Below are 18,904 nucleotides of genomic sequence, written 5' to 3'. Positions count from 1 at the left end.
AGAAGTGAAGAAACTTTGTACCTTTTATAAAGAAATACTCTTTCTTGGCTTTTTCTTTTGTATCTGCATTAAGTTTCACAATAAAGCATGATGTAATTGGTTACTTCCAAAAATAACGACCTATAGGAATCTAGCAGATATTATGGCAACAAAATACTGGAAATTGAAAATTGACAAAAGAGTTGTCGCATGGCGGTGGCAAAAAAAAAAAAAAAAAAGAAACACCGATGAAATGACCCGAGTACTAAGTTAAGCATTGAATGATGTAAAGGAACCCATGTCATCGAAGGTGACACGTGGTTAGTCAACTGTGAAAGAAAAATCCAGTCAAGACTTCTTTTCTCTTTACCACACTTGATTGAAGCATCTTTTTGAAAAGGCGACCTGAAATTAAAAAAGATCACATTGTGCTCCTTTTTTTTTTTCCCTTTCTTTCCCTCTTTTCTCTCTTTTCTCTCTCTTGGTCACTTCATATATGTATCTCTTGTACTTTATACTTTTTTAGCCCATATATATCTTTCTCCTTATAATACTTTTATATACCCACACATATACATACTCATATATATTCATTATACACAAAAAAAAAATATTTATACATACATATAATGTCAGTCAACAGGCAGCATTCACTCAATCGACAGAACCCACCACGCGCCCTTACTCTACCAACACAATATACACAATCGTCTTTACTCGATGATTCATCAACTTCAACATATTCTGGTATCGATCTTTCCTCCTATCTACCTTCTACAGAAGAGTCTTTACAAGATTGGTTGACTAGAAATATCCCTGAAACTAGTTCACCATCACCGTTATCGTCTATGATACTTGAAACTTGTCCTTGTTGTAAGAAAGAGGATTGTGAACATATGGAAACTCTTTACAAGACAATAAGAAAATTAGAATCCGATACAAGGTTGGCTGCTGGTAAGTCAACTTCCCTCAAATTTCTATTAAAAAAAAAGACTTATTCTCCATCCTTCTTATTTTCTCCCCAAATGTTTAGAAATTGGTCAAGGTTTGCTACACAAACATGAAGCTCTTGTAGCCGAAACAAATCAAACAAAGGGTATTTTGGAACAACAAGTAAGAGAGAGGGAGAGAGAGATAGAAAAAAAAAGGGATTTATTGAACCATCTCAAATACCCGATGACTTTATCATTTTCTAATAGTACTACTGCTTTTTTATTTTTTTCTAGTTGAACGAATATCGTGATAAAACATCGACCTTGGAACAATTACTTGTGGAAGCAGATAATTTAAAACAAGAACTGATGGAACAAAAAGATCGGTTGGCTTGGAAACTACAGAGATCGCAACAGGTATATATTATATTGAACTTAAGAAGGAGGAGAAGAAGCAGAGGAGAGAGAGAAACTGAAAATGATATACTGACGTATGACTTTCCATTTTTAACCTATAGGCGCTGCAAGATACAACATCAGATCTGGAAAAGGCTAGTGAACGATGCATAGAAATTGGAAATGAACTCAAAAACAAGACAAAAGAAGTGGAAAAGTTACGGATCTTCAAATTTATGGTACGACAAGCTGACTATCGTGAAGATGCCTTACGATCTCAGGTAAAACAAGAAGAAAGAAAACAGTAAAAAAAAAGAAGCAAAGAAAGCTGAACAAAATTTAAAACATGTTTATCTTTTTTGATCTAATTAGTTGGAAGATACAAATCAAGAACTTGCTATCTCAAGAAAGAATGAACTCATGTTGGAATCAAAGTACAAAAAGCTGAAATCACGATATGGTAATGACCTAAAATGGACAAATGAAAAGAAGATCATATTGCTTACTCTTTTTGTTAATACGGTAACTCTCATAGAAACGATTTGTACGACGTATGAAAAGGTTAAACTAGACAAGCAATCTTCAGTAGTTGAATTGCCAAAGACTGATACTACCAAAAATAGGCAAATAGAGCAATTATGGGAATCAAATGAACAATTACGGAGTGACATTAACAAGGTAATATTATATACATACATACACTAATTAATTCTAATAATATGATTTTTTTTTAAAAAAAAAATCAATATTTATATATATATATATGATAGTTGACTTCTCTGATATCGCCATCACAAGATCATTTCAACCAGCAATCAGACCAAAACTATTTGATCACTCTTATTAAAGAATTAGCTTTGGCAAACGCAAAACTCAAAATGGATTACATCTCGGAAAACATAGCGGAAATGGAAAACAAGTTGGAGAACTCAACAAAATCTGATAATGATGATCTGATTGACGACGGACAAGATGGAACATTATTCGACAGTCCTGCTATTTTCAATGACATGCTTCAAACTGGCGGAATACCAGATGATAGCCCCCTAACAACATATAATATCATGGAGGACGACGACGACGATAATGATACTACACTTCTCAGTACTTCAGCGCCACAAAGAGATCTATTGCTTAGTACGAATGCTTATCCTTCTCTTCAACAAGATATTGCTTCAACCTCTGATATGAAAGTACCATCTCCAACTACCTCAACATCATTACCAACATCAAAACCTGACGTCGTTCATTATCATTATCATTACCACATGCAAAACAAGAAACGTCAACTTTCAGCGCAAAATTCAAGAAAAAATAAATCTGTAAGTAACAAAAGTAGCAAAACGTCCAGGGGAGACAAGAAGGAGAATTAGACAGCAACAAAATGACTCATTCCAGTTTGGAACTTTTTTTTTAAGACTACGTTAAATCAAGATACTATGCCAACGATACCATCAACAACCATGACTTCTGAGGTTTCGCCCGAATCCAAATCTTCATCAACACACAACGATAAAGATACACCATATCATCAATTACAATTACATGCATCTCAGATATTGGATCGTTTGAAATCGACAGATATACGCTCACTCAACAGACAATTACGACGTGCATTTGATATGATGGAAATTAGTAGGATGAGTAATTCTATCATCGACAGTATTTTAGCTGATATTCTTTTACTACAAGATCGATATTTATGGGTGACAAACAATGAAAACAACTTTGGAAAACAAGATACCACCGTATTGCTATCAGCCTTCTTTCCAACTTTGACTCTTTTACAAGATATGCTTCAAGAAATAGGTGAACTTCGAATGGCGATGAATGATTTACAAGTAGAGTATGTCAAGAAAGTGGACGAAATGCAACATTTAGTGGAGCAAGATATTTTACGAAAACGACAAGAAATCAAGATACATTCAGCATCTGATCAACAACAGCAACATATTTCAAAAAGTGATGGTCGTGGTGGTGGTAATAGTGCTTTATCATGGTTTTCCAATATATTTCATATTCCATCCTCCAATGTGGCAACGAAAAACAACACGACAACCACTGTGGCAACAACAGACACAACACAAAGATCTCTACACTACCAAAGATCATATGATTCAATGTCAACAGCTAGAAATAGTGGGATTCATCCTTGTGATCCAGATGTACCAATAACAAGTAACAAACATCCAATCATGACTACATCATCTAGTTTACGTATCAAGCAAAAAAAGAATGAATTGGATCGATTTGGACCACCCTCTAGTTTTCCAAGATCTACTACGATGAATGATCAAAAGCGACGACGAAGATCTGGATCCAATCAAACCAAACAATATGGTCATCCGTTACGACCTTCTGTTAGTGCGGGACCGATACGAAAATCATCACCTTCTGGAACTTGGCCTCCTTCTCTTCCCATCCCTTCTACTGGTGTTGCTCTAACAGGGGAAAATACTGTACGACGAAAACGAAGTTTATTAGGACTTGGTGGATCATCCGATTCTTTGGAAAAAACAGATAGTATAGATTGGAAACTAGGAACATCATTTGGTGGCAGTTGGTTAGGTACTTAGTTTTTTTTTTGTTTTTTTTTTTTTTCTTTTTTTAATGAATAAAAGACCATTATGGATTAGCGGTCATTTAAATGCACCAATGACGTTAGATGTACCTTTTGAAGCTTCTTTTTTCTTTCCCTACTTTCACTTGTTCCCCCCCCCTTTTTTTTTTTCCTCTTCGTTATATTCTTAGTTTAGTTTATTTATTTTTTTTTTTTTTTTTTTTTTTTTTTTTTACTTTTACGTTCAATTGGTAGAAAGACAAAACTTTGTGCTTTGACTAATAACATATCTGTTGTGCTTTTATTCCCATCATCACTTTTTATTTTTTTTACCCTCTTCCATACTCTCTTTTATATATATATATACTCTTCTTCCATATTGTACCTTTTTTTTTGTGTGTTTTGTCTTTTCTTTATCTTCCTCCTATATTCCTCTTTCAGTCACTTATATTCAATCAAGATACTACTATATTGATTAGTTTTCTTCTATCCATTATACCGTCATGTCAGCAGTTGCACCTGTTGTTACCGGCACTCTTCAGCAGCCTCCTCAACCTCAACCTCCTCAACCTCATCCATCTTCTTTGACCTCTCATCAACCTCCTATCCCAACACTTGTCTCATCCGCTACTGCTACCGCTTCCGTTAGTTACACGAACGGTCATAATCCTACCATGATCCAAGCTCAAGCTCAAGCTCAACAGCTATTTAGACAACGACAACTTTTGGCATATCAACAACAACAACAACATAAACAACAGCAAATGCAACAGCAACAACAACAGCAACAACAACAACAACAACAACAACAGCAGCAGCAGCAGCAGCAACAGCAGCAACAACAACAACAACAGCAGCAACAACAACAACAGCAGCAAATGCAACAACAGCAACAACAACAACAACCACAACCACAACCACAACTAATGCAACCACAACAGCAACCGCAACCACAACCAATGCAACAGTCATTGCAGCAACAACAACCACATGCACAACAACAACATCAGCAAGTTCAACCATCATCAATACCTCAAACAGTAGGTCAGACACAACCGATTCACCATATGACCAAAACTCCTTCTACTGGGATATCTCCTACAAATGATAATATGGTGGTCTCTTCACAAAATATGACTCCTGTTACACAACCCATGTTGATAAACACGTCAAGATCTTCTATGGTCAATAAAAGGTATTTTACCAATAGATAACATATCCGTCTATTACTTGACTTATAGTTGATTATTTAGATATTCCACTGGTCACGCCGTTCTTCGATTATTACAATTTGCTGAACAACTTAGTCCTGGAGACCAAGTAAGTTCAGACTGGGTCGGTTTGGATTGAATTCTTATCCTTTATTACTATTATTATCTCTTTAGGCGTTGAACCGAGCTTTTTGGGATGGTTTTATTGGTGACTTTTTTACGATCTCAAGTCAAACGAAACTAGGTTTGAGGAATTCTGAAACGGATGAACAAAAACCATACTGTATGTACATTATTCTTTTTTTTTTTTTTCGGTTGGATAGTCTGATATATAAAAAAAAAATCACCTTTTTTTTTTTTTTTTTTTTTTTTTTTTTTTACTTGATTAGATATGTCGCATTATTCCATGGCCACCTTCTTTTATACTTTATATGAATGTGGAGTATCATCTATTCAACTTACTCTGGAACAAACAATGGAATATATTCTACCAGGTGGACAAATGAATGTGGAATGTCCAAGAGCCAATTTTATTTATCGTTATAATAATGGATCATTAGTAAGTGAGAAGGAAAACATATCATTATCCTTAATGTTTTCATATTATATACTTATATATGTAAATATATTTGTTAGGTGGCTTCTACTGGTCATTTATGGGTTCGTTTCTCTTTGACACAAGAAGGTATTTGGAAAATCAAACATTTTGAATTTGCATGTCAAGCAAATGAAGAATTCATTGCTCGATCACACTTGGTATTAAACAAAGATGGGTCAAAATTGAAGAAATCGGGAAAACAAGCATTACCAGAATCACCAATTAATGCATGGGGTTTACCATCAAAAGCATATCATATCATGCAGGTAAAATATATAAATAAAGAAAGAAAAGGTGGATCATTGTGTTAATTTTGTATGTTTTTCTTACAGATGTTAGATGTTGCTGTACAATTGGATGATATAGTTTTCTATTCTTTGATGACTGGCACTACATCAAAAGGTAGAAATAGCAATATATTCCATTAAGCTTATCTTTTTTTTTTTTTTTTTTTTTTTGTATATAAACTTTTAGATAGTTTGAATGCCTTGGCATACAATTATGAATTACAAATGAACACCAAGGATTCAATCATGTCAAACTCTACTGCACCATTGACACCAACGACTAATACCACCTCAATACCTATTGACATGGATGCGATGAAATCTCCTTCTAGCAAAAAGAAAATGACTAAACGACCGAGCATGTCAAGACGAAAATCTTTAAAAAATGAAAAGTCTATCAAGGATGAATCTTTGGAGGAAGATGATTTGGGAAAAATGAATAGTGGGGTACAGAATGGAAATCAAGCTGTATACGGTGGTATGAACAATGGACCTGATTCTCCGGTAGTGAAAACACAAAGTGGACCTCGTCAAGCTCCTCAAGCATACCCTTTACAACAACAACAGCAACAACAACAAGCATTTTTCCAACATCAACGAAAACTGATCCTACAGCAACAAGCATTTCAGCAACAGCAAGCCATGTTTCAAATGCAACATCCATCTGCGGCTTTGGGTCCTCTTCCTATGACTCAATCTTCTGATCTTCTTACACAAATGTCATACCCTCCTCATCAAGCATACCCTGGCTCTTTTGGTTCTCAACAAACAACTCAACAACTTCAAGAAATGGATGATTATCTTCAAAGTCCAAAACAATCAAGTAAGATTTAAAAAATAAAAAAGAAATGGAATATATCATTTACTCATTTTTTTTTTTTTTTTTTTAGAAAAACGAAGTAATTCTATTAGTGAGGCCAAGGAATCGCCAATATCAAGGAAAAAAGGACTTTCGACACCAACACCTACATCCAAATAGGATATCATACATTTTGGAAACAATCTTCTATATTCATTCTATATATCTTTAATCTATGTATACACTCCACTATTTATTCTTCATCTCTAGTGCTCTCCTTTTTCATTCGTTGTATATTTGTCATTATTCGCGTCTTGTTGACTCATTCTCTTCTCTTTCTCTCTCTCTCTCTTTTTTTTATCCCCCTCTCCCATTTATCAATATATATATATATATATCTATTCTTTCCCTATATATATTTATACATATTCCTTTTATTATTTTTTTTGTCGGATTCAAAATAATAAAAAAAAATTTTATTTATTACCAAATGTCATAATTCAAAACTAGTTATACAAAAAAAATTCTATTCTGATTGAGACCAATGTCCTATAGACTGTCCTATTGACCAATCTGTCACTGAACCATTGAATTTTTCTTTGACCATTTCTTCACCTGATAATTTGAGAGATCCCATCAATGATCCTAAATAAGAGAAGTAGAAAAAAAAAATGAGTTCCTTTTTTTTTTTTTTTTTTTTTTTTTTTTTTGTAGGATGAAGATTTTACCACCGATCCAACCACGAACATTGCTTTGAAAGAGAGGACCTGTTTGAGAAGGATGATCCAAGAATTGTATAAAAGAAGCCAAACCGAGTAAAGAGGAATAGCGAGAAGATTCTTGAGGGGTTGGTTGTTTCAAGATGGTCAGTAATGTCTGTTTCAACTTGTTATGAAATCCAGGCACCAAGGCTGTCCCACCCACCACAAGTAAAGAAGAGATCATTGGTTTTCGAAGATCAGCAGGCACCTTACGAAGACAATTCAAAATACAATGAGCTATCCCTGTTTCAAATTCATATTCATCATCATCTTGTTTGTAATCTTCTTCATCATTGCCTTCAAATACAATATCCATAGCGTGTTCACGAATCCATCCTGGAATCAATAAGGTCGCTTTTTCCTGTGTTGTGGCTAATTGGATCGGGAAATGAAGATCAGTGGCATGGCTAGTGGTTTTGTCATGTTCAATGCGTTCATCTCTTGATAGGGTATCATGTCGTCGTTGTGATGTCGATTGTTCTTGTTGATAGGTTAAACTGGTGGACGTTGAACAAAACAAGACTCTTGTCTTGATTTCCTCTAGCAAATCAGATGTTAAAACAGAAGGTGGTATAGGGACTTGAGGTGCTAATGATATATGAAGGTTGGAAGGTGGAATCATTCGTCCATGATCCAATAATAAGGATGTCAATCGTTTTGTTACTGCCTTTCCTGCCAATGGAGTGGTACTGATATAAGGAATCAAGGGTCTAGCAGTATAGATCTAAAAAAAAAAAAATGATTAACATCCTTCACTCTCCCCCATTTCATTAAATATTTTACCGGTAACACAGTTGTTTCAAGATGACCACAATCAATAACAAGACCTGTTGTCAAACCTGTGGTCATCAAAGCCATCAAATGAATAGGGACAAATGATAACGATGGGACTTGGAAATAATCAAATAGAATTCGAGCAATGATTTCTTTCACAACCACAGGTAGAAGTGGAGATTCACAAATAATCACTTTTCTTGATTTAGGATCAGTCAATAATAGCCTACATAAAACTAATATATGAGTAATGTTGTTCGTTTTTCACATTCTACTTCTTTTCATACCGAAAGTAAATATCATGAAGTAACTTTTTCAGTTTCCCTTCTAATTGTTGTAAATTGCCTTTTGCCATGATGTTTAAATTGTATAATTCAGAAAGCTATCACGAAAAGAATAATAATGAGTTTAGAGAAACAATAATTCTTCATTAGATATATCTTACCTTGCCATCCATTCGAAAAGCTTCACCATCCCTATTACTTGACCGAACAAGGCGAGTCCATGTTGGGACCAAATGACGCGGATGAGATTCTCCTGAGAATCCACATTTGATATAAAGTGATCCAATATCCAATACAACTCTGTCTTCTGTGCCATAAATGGAATGACGTCGTGTAAAACTATGAATGGAAGATGTAGAACTATAATTGGATAAGTAGGCAGAGGATAAGGGTTCAGATGAGACTGACGTTGTTGTCATGATATCAATAATGTATCGAAAACAAAAAGAAAAGGAGACAAAAAAAAAAAAAAAAAAAAGAAGAGCGCGGACTTTTTTTTTTGTACGTACAGAAATGAGATTTTTTATTATATAAATTTCAAGTTTTCATATATTGACAATTGTGTGTGTGTGTGTGTGTGTGAAAAGAAAAAAGAAAAAAAAAAAAAAGAGTATATATGTATAAAAAAGAGAGAGAGAGGGTAAATAAATAAAAAAAAAAGAAAAAAAAGAAACTAAATCTATCCATCACTAGTATAAAGACTTTCTACAGTTCATCATGATCGCGTAAAGGTTCATCATCTTCGGTGGTACCAGAGGCACTATCACCATATAATTGACTAGTAATAGGGTTGACAACAGACTCCAATTCTTCACGTTTTTCATCCAAGTCTTCCTTTTCAGCGTTGGGAGTTTCCTCTAACCATTCTTCAATATTCTTAATTTCAGTTTCAATAGTTTGCTTGTCATCTTCAGAGACTTTGGTAGCCAAAGCACCATCACCAGATAATTGACTCTTGAGACTGTAAATGTAATTTTCCAATTGGTTCTTAGCTTCAGTACGTTCACGGATAGCACGATCTTCATCAGCAAATTCTTCAGCTTCACGCACCATGCGATCAATATCTTCTTGAGAGAGACGACCCTTATCATTGGTGATAGTAATAGATTCAGATTTACCAGATGCCTTATCAGCAGCACCCACCTTGAGAATACCATTGGCATCAATTTCAAAAGTCACTTCAATTTGAGGAACACCACGAGGAGCAGGAGCAATACCATTAAGTTCGAATTTACCGAGCTTATTGTTATCCTTTGTCATAGCGCGTTCACCTTCGTATACTTGAATCAAGACAGTAGGTTGGTTATCGGCAGCAGTAGAGAAGATTTGAGATTTCTTGGTAGGGATCACAGTATTACGGGGAATCAACTTGGTCATCACACCACCAGTGGTTTCAATACCGAGAGTCAATGGATTCACATCCAAAAGCAATACCTTATCAGAACCTTCTTCACCGGAAAGGATACCACCTTGAACAGCAGCACCATAAGCAACAGCTTCATCAGGATTAATACCCTTGGAGGGCTTCTTGCCATTGAAGAAATCTTCCAATAACTTTTGAACCTTGGGAATACGAGTAGAACCACCAACAAGAACAATATCATCCACTTGATCCTTAGTATAACCAGCATCCTTGAGGACTTGTTCAACAGGCTTGAGAGTCTTACGGAAAAGATCGTTGTTGAGTTCTTCAAACTTGGCACGAGTCAAAGTTTCACTAAAGTCCTTGCCCTTGTAGAAGGATTCAATTTCAATACGAACAGACATTTGGGATGAGAGAGCACGTTTAGCCTTTTCCACTTCACGCTTGAGCTTGCCCATAGTCTTGAGATCGCCAGTAATATCTTCACCATTGTTCTTCTTCTTCCACAATTTGATAAAGTGATCCATCACACGGCTATCGAAATCTTCACCACCCAAATGAGTATCACCAGCAGTAGCCAAGACTTCAAAGATACCATCATCAATAGACAAGAGAGAAACATCAAAGGTACCACCACCAAGATCATAAACCAACACACTCTTTTCACCATCATTCTTGTCCAATCCATAGGCAATAGCGGCAGCAGTAGGTTCGTTGATAATACGGAGAATGTTCAAACCAGCAATAGTACCAGCATCCTTGGTAGCTTGACGTTGGGCATCATTGAAGTAGGCAGGTACAGTCACAACAGCGTGAGTCACAGGCTTACCAAGATAGGCTTCAGCAGTTTCCTTCATTTTAGTCAACACCATACCAGAAATTTCTTCAGGAGTGAATACCTTATCTTCATTCTTGACAGCCACTTGAATATTGGGAGCACCGTTCTTGTTGACCAACTTGAAGGGGAAATGCTTCATATCAGTCTTGACGTCCTTATCATTATAACGACGACCAATAAGACGCTTGGCATCAAACACAGTTCGTTCAGGATTAGCCGCATATTGATTCTTTGCAGCATCACCAATAAGACGTTCTTCATCAGTAAAGGCAACATAGGAGGGAGTAATACGATGACCTTGATCGTTGGCGATAATTTCAACGCGTCCATTCTTTTGTACACCAACACAAGAATAGGTAGTACCCAAATCAATACCAATAACTATGAAAAAAATAATAATAATGAATTTTCTTTTTCTTTTTCTTTTTGTTTTTCATATCATCTGTTTTTTTTTTATGGTTCCCTTGATACTCTTTTTTTTTTTTTTTGATCCTTTTTTCTTACCAGTTCCATAAGATTCCTTATCATCCGCTTTTACAGTAGAGACACCAATAAATAAGGCCACTACAATAGCGAAGAAGGCCAGTAATGCTGTCCGTCTTTGCATTTTATATGATGTGTATTAATAAATGTAGAAAGGAAAAAAAAAAAGAAAGCTAAAGAAAAGAAAAAAAAGGAAAAACAAAAAATTATCTCTCTCAAGGGGGGGATTTATATGTCAGCTCAGTGATTGACTGGCAGAAATTGATTGGCTGTGTTTTTCAGCATGCGACGTGGCCGACAGAGAACGAAAGAGGTACAATGGTTCAAAGTTGCTAAATTTTGACATCCAGCCAATAGGAACAAGGAATGTGGTCTATCCAAAAAAGAGACAAGTATCTTCTATAGCTGTTACTGGAACTTCCTAACATTTTGTATTAAAACCTTTACCTTTTTTTTTTTTCATCCAATCATAGAAATAAATAGATTATTTTATTGATCACTATTATTATAGAAAATAATCGATTCATATTAGCTCATATATATATATATATATAAAATATTATGAACCTTCTTACCTATTTTTACCCAATCATGCATTCGCAACAATGAAAAAATTATCGCTCTAAAAATTAAAAAGAAACATCTGTCGTCTTCTATACTTAATAATAAAAACAAATTTATTCATTGACTTAAGAACCAAAAAGAAAAGTGTATGTTGATGAATGATACAAGAAAATAGTAATAATGTAATAATAAAATAATAATAATAATAGTAGTAATAGTAGTAACAATAGGGAAAAAAAAGAGAGAGATGTCTTTAATAATAATGGAGATAACAAAAGGGAATCGTAAGATATACATATATATAAAAAGGAGGGGAGAGGAATAATAAAAAAAAAAATATACACAATGTAATTTACAATCTTCGACAAAATTGAGAAGGTACCCAACCAAAATGTTCAGAATGACCAACTGAAATACTTGCATAGAGCCATGCACCTTGTAACCCTTGTTCATCTTCATCTTCCACCCAAACTTGAATCACATCACCTTTGCGCACAGAAAGAGCTTCCATACTAGGTTCTAAATAATCATGAATCACAACACATTCGAATGCTGGTTCTGCTAAATTGTTGTTGTTATTATTGTTGTTGGAAGATTCACTATAACCTTGAGATCGACTGTTGGAAAAATCATCATTTTGAGAAGGTGTTGTTACCTTGGAGTGATCATCATCTGTTGTACCACCTAAATCCATCATTGTTCCTCTATTAGCTTTCCATATAGATGATCCATATTTCCGACTAGATATTGATGATCTTGTATCTATATAAATAAAATGAATTGAATGGTAATTAAAGCATTTGATCTTTTTTTTTTTTATCTCAAGGATTACTTACCATCATCGTTGAAGCTTTGTACAGATAAATTTCTATCAAAATAACCATCAGAAGGTAATTTGGTTCGATTGTTGGAGCCACCAGTCAGATCATCAGCAAGTGGTGTCAAAGGCAAGGCACCAAGAATCATCTTCCATTGTTCTTTGTTGAGTGGCATAATATCATCAATCAAAGGTTGTACATGGTTGTTCATTTCTCTCTGATAGTTGGCAATGATGGCATCAAAACTGCTGTTATCCCTATTGTCGTTCGGATCTTGTCGTAGATGTTGCATCAATTTGTTCCATTCACGACAAGTCATTTCGTAGAACCTGGTTTGTACCATGGCTAGATCACCCACGATAATGTCAAAATATTGTCGAGTCAAGTTGAAAAGTAAAGGTAATTCTTCTACAAGTTGAGCGTTGATGGAAACATACATATCAGCTGATTCTTGAAGTGTCTTATCTGGTATATCTCCTCTTGCCTTGATTCCACGTACACGATCATAATCTAGCAGTTTTTGTCCACGTTTGTTAATCACTTGAGTAGGATTTTCAAATACTGCTAAAAATCCTTCAATCTTTGCATATGTATACGCATATATCATTGTATCCTAAATCAAAGAATTTGTTTATTTTTATATTGATTTCATTCAGTTTTCTTTTTTGCTTCTTACCAATTCTCGGGAGATAACCATTCGAAAGTTGGAAGCCAGTTTTGTAAATTCCTTGATTTGATTCATACTACGTACGCGGACACCACCAAATGAACTATAAACTTCTTCCAAGCTAGTGGCGAATTCTAAAAGATTGTCAAAATTATCCTTGACTTGCCGAACCCATGTTTGAATATCGCGAGCCAACTGTCGTGCTAATTCTTGTTGATCTTCGAACTTTTGGTATAATGTATCAAATATGGTATCTTGTGTTGCTTCAGCTGCTAGTCCAGTCACTTGTCGGATTCTATGCGCTTTTCTTGTGATTTTTTTGTTGATCCCATGTCTTTTTTTTAAAAAAAAGAATAATAATAATGATAATAATAAGTAATTGATCCACCTATATGATCTATATCACTTTTTTTTTTTGAACTTACACTACATTCATTTCGGTTTTCTTTTTATCGCCAACTATTCTTTCAACAATATCCTTGCGTCGTTTGATTTCATTGATATGATCAGCTACTTTCTGAATTTCGATGGTGGCTGTAATAAGGTTTTCATGATCCAGGTCATCAGGTGGCGTAATACTTGAGAGTTCCTAATAAATAGAATATTATTGTTATTATTTGTATGACAGACACTATTTCATTTTATTTCTCTTTCATTACCTTTAATAACAACGGATATTTCAGTACACGTTGGACAGGTTTGATCAATAAACTACCAAGATCCCAGCTTTGAGTTCTACCTTGCAATTGCTCCGCACATCGCTATAAAAGATGTTAGTAAAAAAAAAAAAAAAAAAAGGAATCTCTTATTGTTGTTGATCATACCTGTAAGAATTGTTGAGCTTGAGGTTTGGTTTCCAGTTCCTGAAGTCGAATCACTGCATCTTCATGTCGTTTACAATAGTCGCAATAAACTTGATCAATTTGTTGCATCTAACAAAAAAAAAAAGTTCATTTTGATCAATCATCCTTTTTTTAATTGTCTTTGAAGTCTTACCATATCCAAAAATGCCGACCCAAGCGTACAAGATCCACCATCCCCACTCGTTGCACTTGATAATCGATCAACAAATATAACTTCAAAATCCACAATAGCCAAAAGATTAGAGTACACATGTTTCACATCAGAAGGGGAAAAACCAGAATCTGGTAAGAGAGCTTGATCGTAATACACTTCCTTTAGTACCAACATATCATTTTGATAATTCTTTTCAGTTTCCACTATTTCGCTGATGATTTTCACGCGCTTGCTTTCCTGGCTCATATTTTTCGTTCCAGACGATTGAGGTGTAAGTGATGGCGGTGTTGATGTTGCATGATGATTGGTATTAGAACTGTTATATTTGTTGTCAATAGCTGATGATGAAGATGATGATAATGGTATACTGTTCACCATCGTGATCGAATCCTTCAGTGATTGTTGCTGCTGTTCGCTAGTATTACTTGATCCAAACCAGCTTGTAATCGTATTTCCATAATTATTCCATGTACGTTTTGACGGGGATGGCGCTGTAGTAGGCGCTGAAGAAGATGATGAAGAACTGGATGATGTTGCACTAAGTATGCTGTTACCAGTACCGGACCTTGATATCATGTGAATAGAAGAAGAACCAGTTGTAGAAGTTGTAGTGGTCTTTGGACTAGATGGATATGGATGTTTCAGGGTAGTTGAAGATAATCGTTTTGGTATAAGTAGTCGAGGATGAGGTAGGTCAGTAAAATCATCAGCTACCATGTCACGTTGTAATGGTGGTGGTGGTGGTGGTGCTGGTGGTGGTAATGTTGTTGCTCCAGGTGCATAAGATTGATATGAAGCAATCCCTGTGGATGACCGACGAGAAGAATTGGAACTATGTGTTTGTACTGGAGAGATGGGTGTCAAGTTTCCATTTTCAAGGCGTTCACTTATCTCTGCAACCATCGAATCTGGTCGTTTGGTCATTCGTGGTACTGTGGGAGGTTTCCTTGAGTTGTGAGATAAAAGTTTTGGTGGTTTCTTGTTTTGCGTATCCTGTTTTTGTACAGACTGAAAACTTTCGTGAGTAATAGAAGAGATGGGTCGTATAGAAGGGTTTCGTTTGCTGAGCAGAACCTACCAAAATAAATCATATTCATCAGTCGTTCATACCTAGTATAACAACCTTTATTTTATTACCTTCTTATTGTCGTCCAGGCTTGACTGCTGGAAACGAGCTCGTATGTCCTGAAAGGCAAAAGAAGTTTGATCGACGTTATTGGAATCATCATTTTCAACCGTTGTTTCATGGCAAGGTGATGGAGGATATCCAGTTAAATGAGTGTTGGTTTGTGTAGAGCGTAAAGACGGAGGTTTTCTTGGTAGTTTTGGTTTCGTTGACTGAGTACTAGTGGTGTCTTTTTCAAACAATCGAGAAAGTCTATGAATTGGTGGCTGGTCTGTAGATGTAGTAGAAAGTCTTTTTTGTTGTTGACGTTGCTGTGAGTTTTTCTGTGTACGGGGTGTTTTCTCCAAAGTCTGTGAAAAGGCATCAGGTGGACCCTGATTAGAAGGATTCATGACAAGGAAGAAAAAGGAAAAGATGGAGGAAGGTAGGAGAATGTAAAGTTGAAAAAAAAAAAAAAAAATCAAAAAGGGCAAAGAGAGAAAGGGAAACAAAAAGGATTGGATTGGTGAATGGTGAATGGTGAATGGTGTATTTACACTCCGACTATCCTCGACTTGATGCCTTATTGAATACTGCATTAACAATTTATATATATATATCATAACATAATATTCATTTCAAATATCTTATATTTGATGATGTTGATCAGCAACTTATTCAGGACTCAAATATGCATTTATTAGTTATTCAAGTTTGACAGTCTATTCTTTTTCCCTTTTCATATCACTTTTTTTTTACTCCTATGTATGCAACCCTTTACGCCCACAAACAGAAAAGGGAAGATCACTGATATTCAATGATTAACATCATTCCAGCATTACCCGTATTCACAGGCTGATGTATGAGAAAAAGTAACGATAAGAAAAATAAGAAGATCATGTAGTACGGGCAAGGGCACAGACAAAAAGTTTTCAAAATAGGTAGGAGGGTTCGATGAAAGATTTCTAACGGAGATTATTTTTTTTTAGTGTTGGAGTGTATGATGTGGAGATGATGATGATGATGATGATGATGGGGAATGATAAAGTTAACAATCATCATAAACCCAGCACAGTGGTCAGCGGAGCACGTTTTCATTTACTTTTCCGTTCATTAACAACTACATCATTATCATCCTTATATTTATTCTTGTTTAATATCATCATGTAATCATGTATCTTTCGGAAGGAAAATAAGGTACAAGTGATCGATATATTTCAACCGGGAAAATAAATACAGAAATTCTTTAATTTTAAGTTTATGAATAATCCTTGGAAGAAACCAAAAAGTCATATTGTCATGACATCCTAAAAAAAAAGAAAAAGAAAAAAATGTTGATTAAGCTTGGTGAGCTTGCCATAAATGGAGGTAACCATCCCACGCTCATGGATCTGGTTTCAACTTTTTTTTTAAAAAAAAAAAAAAAAAAAAAGATAGAAGCCACCTCTTGAGAAACCAAACTAGGATGTGTTTGGTAGTTGGACAAAAGGGCGGATGTTTAATCAAAATCATCGAATAAACGGAATGATGAGTAGTTGTTACCCCATTTTTTTTTTTTCATTTGTGTCTTTCGTTCTTACATGTTCTAGTATTTGCCAAGTTACCCGAAATAAGGTTCTCTTTTGAGTTACCACCGCCATCTCGGTCAATGTGATTGGCGGTCCCCTCGTGAGAAATTTATATCTCGTTTTGATTGGGATTTAAAGTTTCCCCACATCGATTTTTTTTTTTATTCTTCTTTTTTCCAACTTTACTCCCTTTTCCTTTTCTTTCTTTCATTTTATTCTCCCCTCTCTTGTCAAATTTGACTCTTTTTTTTTTTTTTTTACTCTTATCATTATTATTATTTACTATGAACGACTCTTCTACTATTTACATTTCTCATAGTGAAGATATTTCTTCTCATCATGGTAAGCAAACTCAATCCTAATCATTCAAGCCTAATGGCTCAACCCTTTTTTTTTTTATATATATGTCCGTATGATAGTCGAAGAAGAAAAATTATTATCATCTACCGTTTCTTCAAATATTCTAGATAAAAAAGTAGCACAAAATCGGGCAGCACAACGAGCTTTCCGTGAAAGAAAACAACATTATGTTCAAGACCTTGAAAATAAAGCAAAGCAACTGGACATGTGGAAACGAGCGATGATCCAATTACAGGCTGATAATGATTGCTTACGGAAAACTGTGGCAAGATTAGAAGACCAAATGAAACAATTTATTGTCGCCGCATCAACCTCAGTAACATTAGGTACAGGTACATCATCATCATCATCATCATCATTATCATCACCATCTTCAACAGTATTACCTTCATCATCATCAACATTATCATCAGCATCATCAGCATTACAAATATCAACAGTAACACCATCAGAATCACAATCATCAAATATACCTACATCCTTACCATCATCATTACCAAGTTCCCCATCATCCCCTTCTTTATCATCTTCTTCATCCTCTTCATCGACCTTATCCCTTTCATCGTTAGACCCCAACAACAATAACAACAATAACAAGCGTAAGCCAACTTTATCAAAACGAGAAAAGAAAAGACAACGACTTCTTGCTGATGAAAAACTTTACAAGAATGATGATTTGGAACCTATCCAATTACATTGTCCTTTGGCATTCAATAGTATCACTATCCAACAATCTTCACCACCCGTGGAAAAAATGGAACCGTATTTGGACCCTTTCCTTCCTTCATCTCCTCCTTCTTCAGTAGTGGCTACAGATATCCATCCCTTGGCTTTTACTGATTTACCTTCTTTGGATCATTCTCATGATCAATACATCAATTTCGCTGATGATGATTTCCCTTCCTCCTCTTCATCATCATCTTCTTCCTCCATATGCTCTTCATCTTATGTACATTTAGGCTAGATTATCTATTTATATACTCGAAAATAAAAAAAAATAAATAAAAATAAAATATACATATAGTGCAATCATTTTTATTAGAAATCATTTTCCCATTTTTTTTAAAAAAAATAAAATAAAATACAATTTTTATTCTAAATAAACTAATTCATTAATCTAAAAAGTAAAATGTATCTAAACTATCGTATCGCTAAAAAAAAAAAGTTGTGGATTTCAATCATTGGATGACGCTTCACCGTTGATTGAACTTCGTCCGCCCTTTGGTAGAATAGTCCAAGTAGTAGCTTCCATATTTTTTTGCTTGTCCAAACATATCTTTATAGCTTGAGCCAGACGATGAATCCCTTCTTGAATCGTTTCCACAGCGTAATGAGCAAAACAAAGTCGGATAAATTTTTCATCCATCGGTTCATTCTTATCCTTCTTTAAGCCATCTATTGCTGCCACTGTCGGTATCATAAATAAATTGGTGTTACCAAAAGAAACTTGGATATTATGATCTTTAATTGCTTGTTGGACGTCATTACAATCAATCCCAAAAGGAAGTTGTAACCAGACAAAATAGCCACCTTGAGGAAC

The 18,904-nt window shown here is 35.1% G+C and overlaps 7 protein-coding genes across 7 annotated transcripts; 3 read left to right on the top strand and 4 right to left on the bottom strand.

The window, feature by feature from the left end:
* Positions 1–446: 446 nt before the first annotated feature.
* On the top strand, positions 447–2,099 carry BX664DRAFT_61962 (uncharacterized protein). Its single transcript, XM_051549659.1, has 5 exons — positions 447–933; positions 1,013–1,092; positions 1,206–1,328; positions 1,430–1,588; positions 1,680–2,099. The coding sequence occupies exons 1-5, from the start codon at positions 609–611 to the stop codon at positions 2,010–2,012; spliced, it is 1,020 nt and encodes a 339-aa protein (XP_051402825.1). The 5' UTR covers positions 447–608; the 3' UTR covers positions 2,013–2,099.
* Positions 2,100–4,652: 2,553 nt separating this feature from the next.
* BX664DRAFT_324330 (LIM-domain binding protein-domain-containing protein) lies at positions 4,653–7,171 on the top strand. Its single transcript, XM_051543823.1, has 8 exons — positions 4,653–5,062; positions 5,121–5,187; positions 5,253–5,361; positions 5,468–5,637; positions 5,715–5,942; positions 6,009–6,078; positions 6,151–6,786; positions 6,854–7,171. The coding sequence occupies exons 1-8, from the start codon at positions 4,746–4,748 to the stop codon at positions 6,940–6,942; spliced, it is 1,686 nt and encodes a 561-aa protein (XP_051402824.1). The 5' UTR covers positions 4,653–4,745; the 3' UTR covers positions 6,943–7,171.
* Positions 6,780–7,334, top strand: BX664DRAFT_61912 (uncharacterized protein). Its single transcript, XM_051549658.1, has 2 exons — positions 6,780–6,786; positions 6,854–7,334. Exon 2 carries the CDS (start codon positions 6,998–7,000, stop codon positions 7,259–7,261), a length of 264 nt encoding a protein of 87 aa, XP_051402823.1. The 5' UTR covers positions 6,780–6,786; positions 6,854–6,997; the 3' UTR covers positions 7,262–7,334.
* BX664DRAFT_324329 (actin family) lies at positions 7,211–9,029 on the bottom strand. The gene is made up of 5 exons (XM_051543822.1): positions 8,743–9,029; positions 8,585–8,679; positions 8,307–8,523; positions 7,491–8,247; positions 7,211–7,407 (listed from the first exon to the last, which is right to left on the bottom strand). Exons 1-5 carry the CDS (start codon positions 8,998–9,000, stop codon positions 7,289–7,291), a joined length of 1,446 nt encoding a protein of 481 aa, XP_051402822.1. The 5' UTR covers positions 9,001–9,029; the 3' UTR covers positions 7,211–7,288.
* A 194-nt stretch (positions 9,030–9,223) lies between these two features.
* BX664DRAFT_355934 (heat shock 70 kDa protein) lies at positions 9,224–11,389 on the bottom strand (the record flags this gene model as incomplete). Its single annotated transcript, XM_051547859.1, has 2 exons — positions 9,224–11,163; positions 11,287–11,389. The coding sequence occupies 2 exons, from the start codon at positions 11,387–11,389 to the stop codon at positions 9,287–9,289; spliced, it is 1,980 nt and encodes a 659-aa protein (XP_051402821.1). The 3' UTR covers positions 9,224–9,286.
* Positions 11,390–12,181: 792 nt separating this feature from the next.
* Positions 12,182–14,075, bottom strand: BX664DRAFT_258121 (uncharacterized protein; the record flags this gene model as incomplete). Its single annotated transcript, XM_051540540.1, has 5 exons — positions 12,182–12,540; positions 12,786–13,260; positions 13,324–13,621; positions 13,740–13,903; positions 13,974–14,075. Coding segments are annotated over 5 exons (1,398 nt in total), but the record flags the coding sequence as incomplete, so codon positions are not given.
* Positions 14,076–14,153: 78 nt separating this feature from the next.
* On the bottom strand, positions 14,154–15,912 carry BX664DRAFT_61881 (uncharacterized protein). The gene is made up of 2 exons (XM_051549657.1): positions 15,469–15,912; positions 14,154–15,405 (listed from the first exon to the last, which is right to left on the bottom strand). The coding sequence occupies exons 1-2, from the start codon at positions 15,847–15,849 to the stop codon at positions 14,278–14,280; spliced, it is 1,509 nt and encodes a 502-aa protein (XP_051402819.1). The 5' UTR covers positions 15,850–15,912; the 3' UTR covers positions 14,154–14,277.
* Between the last annotated feature and the right edge of the window lie 2,992 nt (positions 15,913–18,904).

Source organism: Halteromyces radiatus, assembly GCF_025201355.1.
Source record: "Halteromyces radiatus strain CBS 162.75 chromosome Unknown BX664scaffold_2, whole genome shotgun sequence".
In the NCBI taxonomy this organism is placed as follows: domain Eukaryota; kingdom Fungi; phylum Mucoromycota; class Mucoromycetes; order Mucorales; family Cunninghamellaceae; genus Halteromyces; species Halteromyces radiatus.
This window is presented reverse-complemented; position numbering and strand designations above follow the sequence as displayed.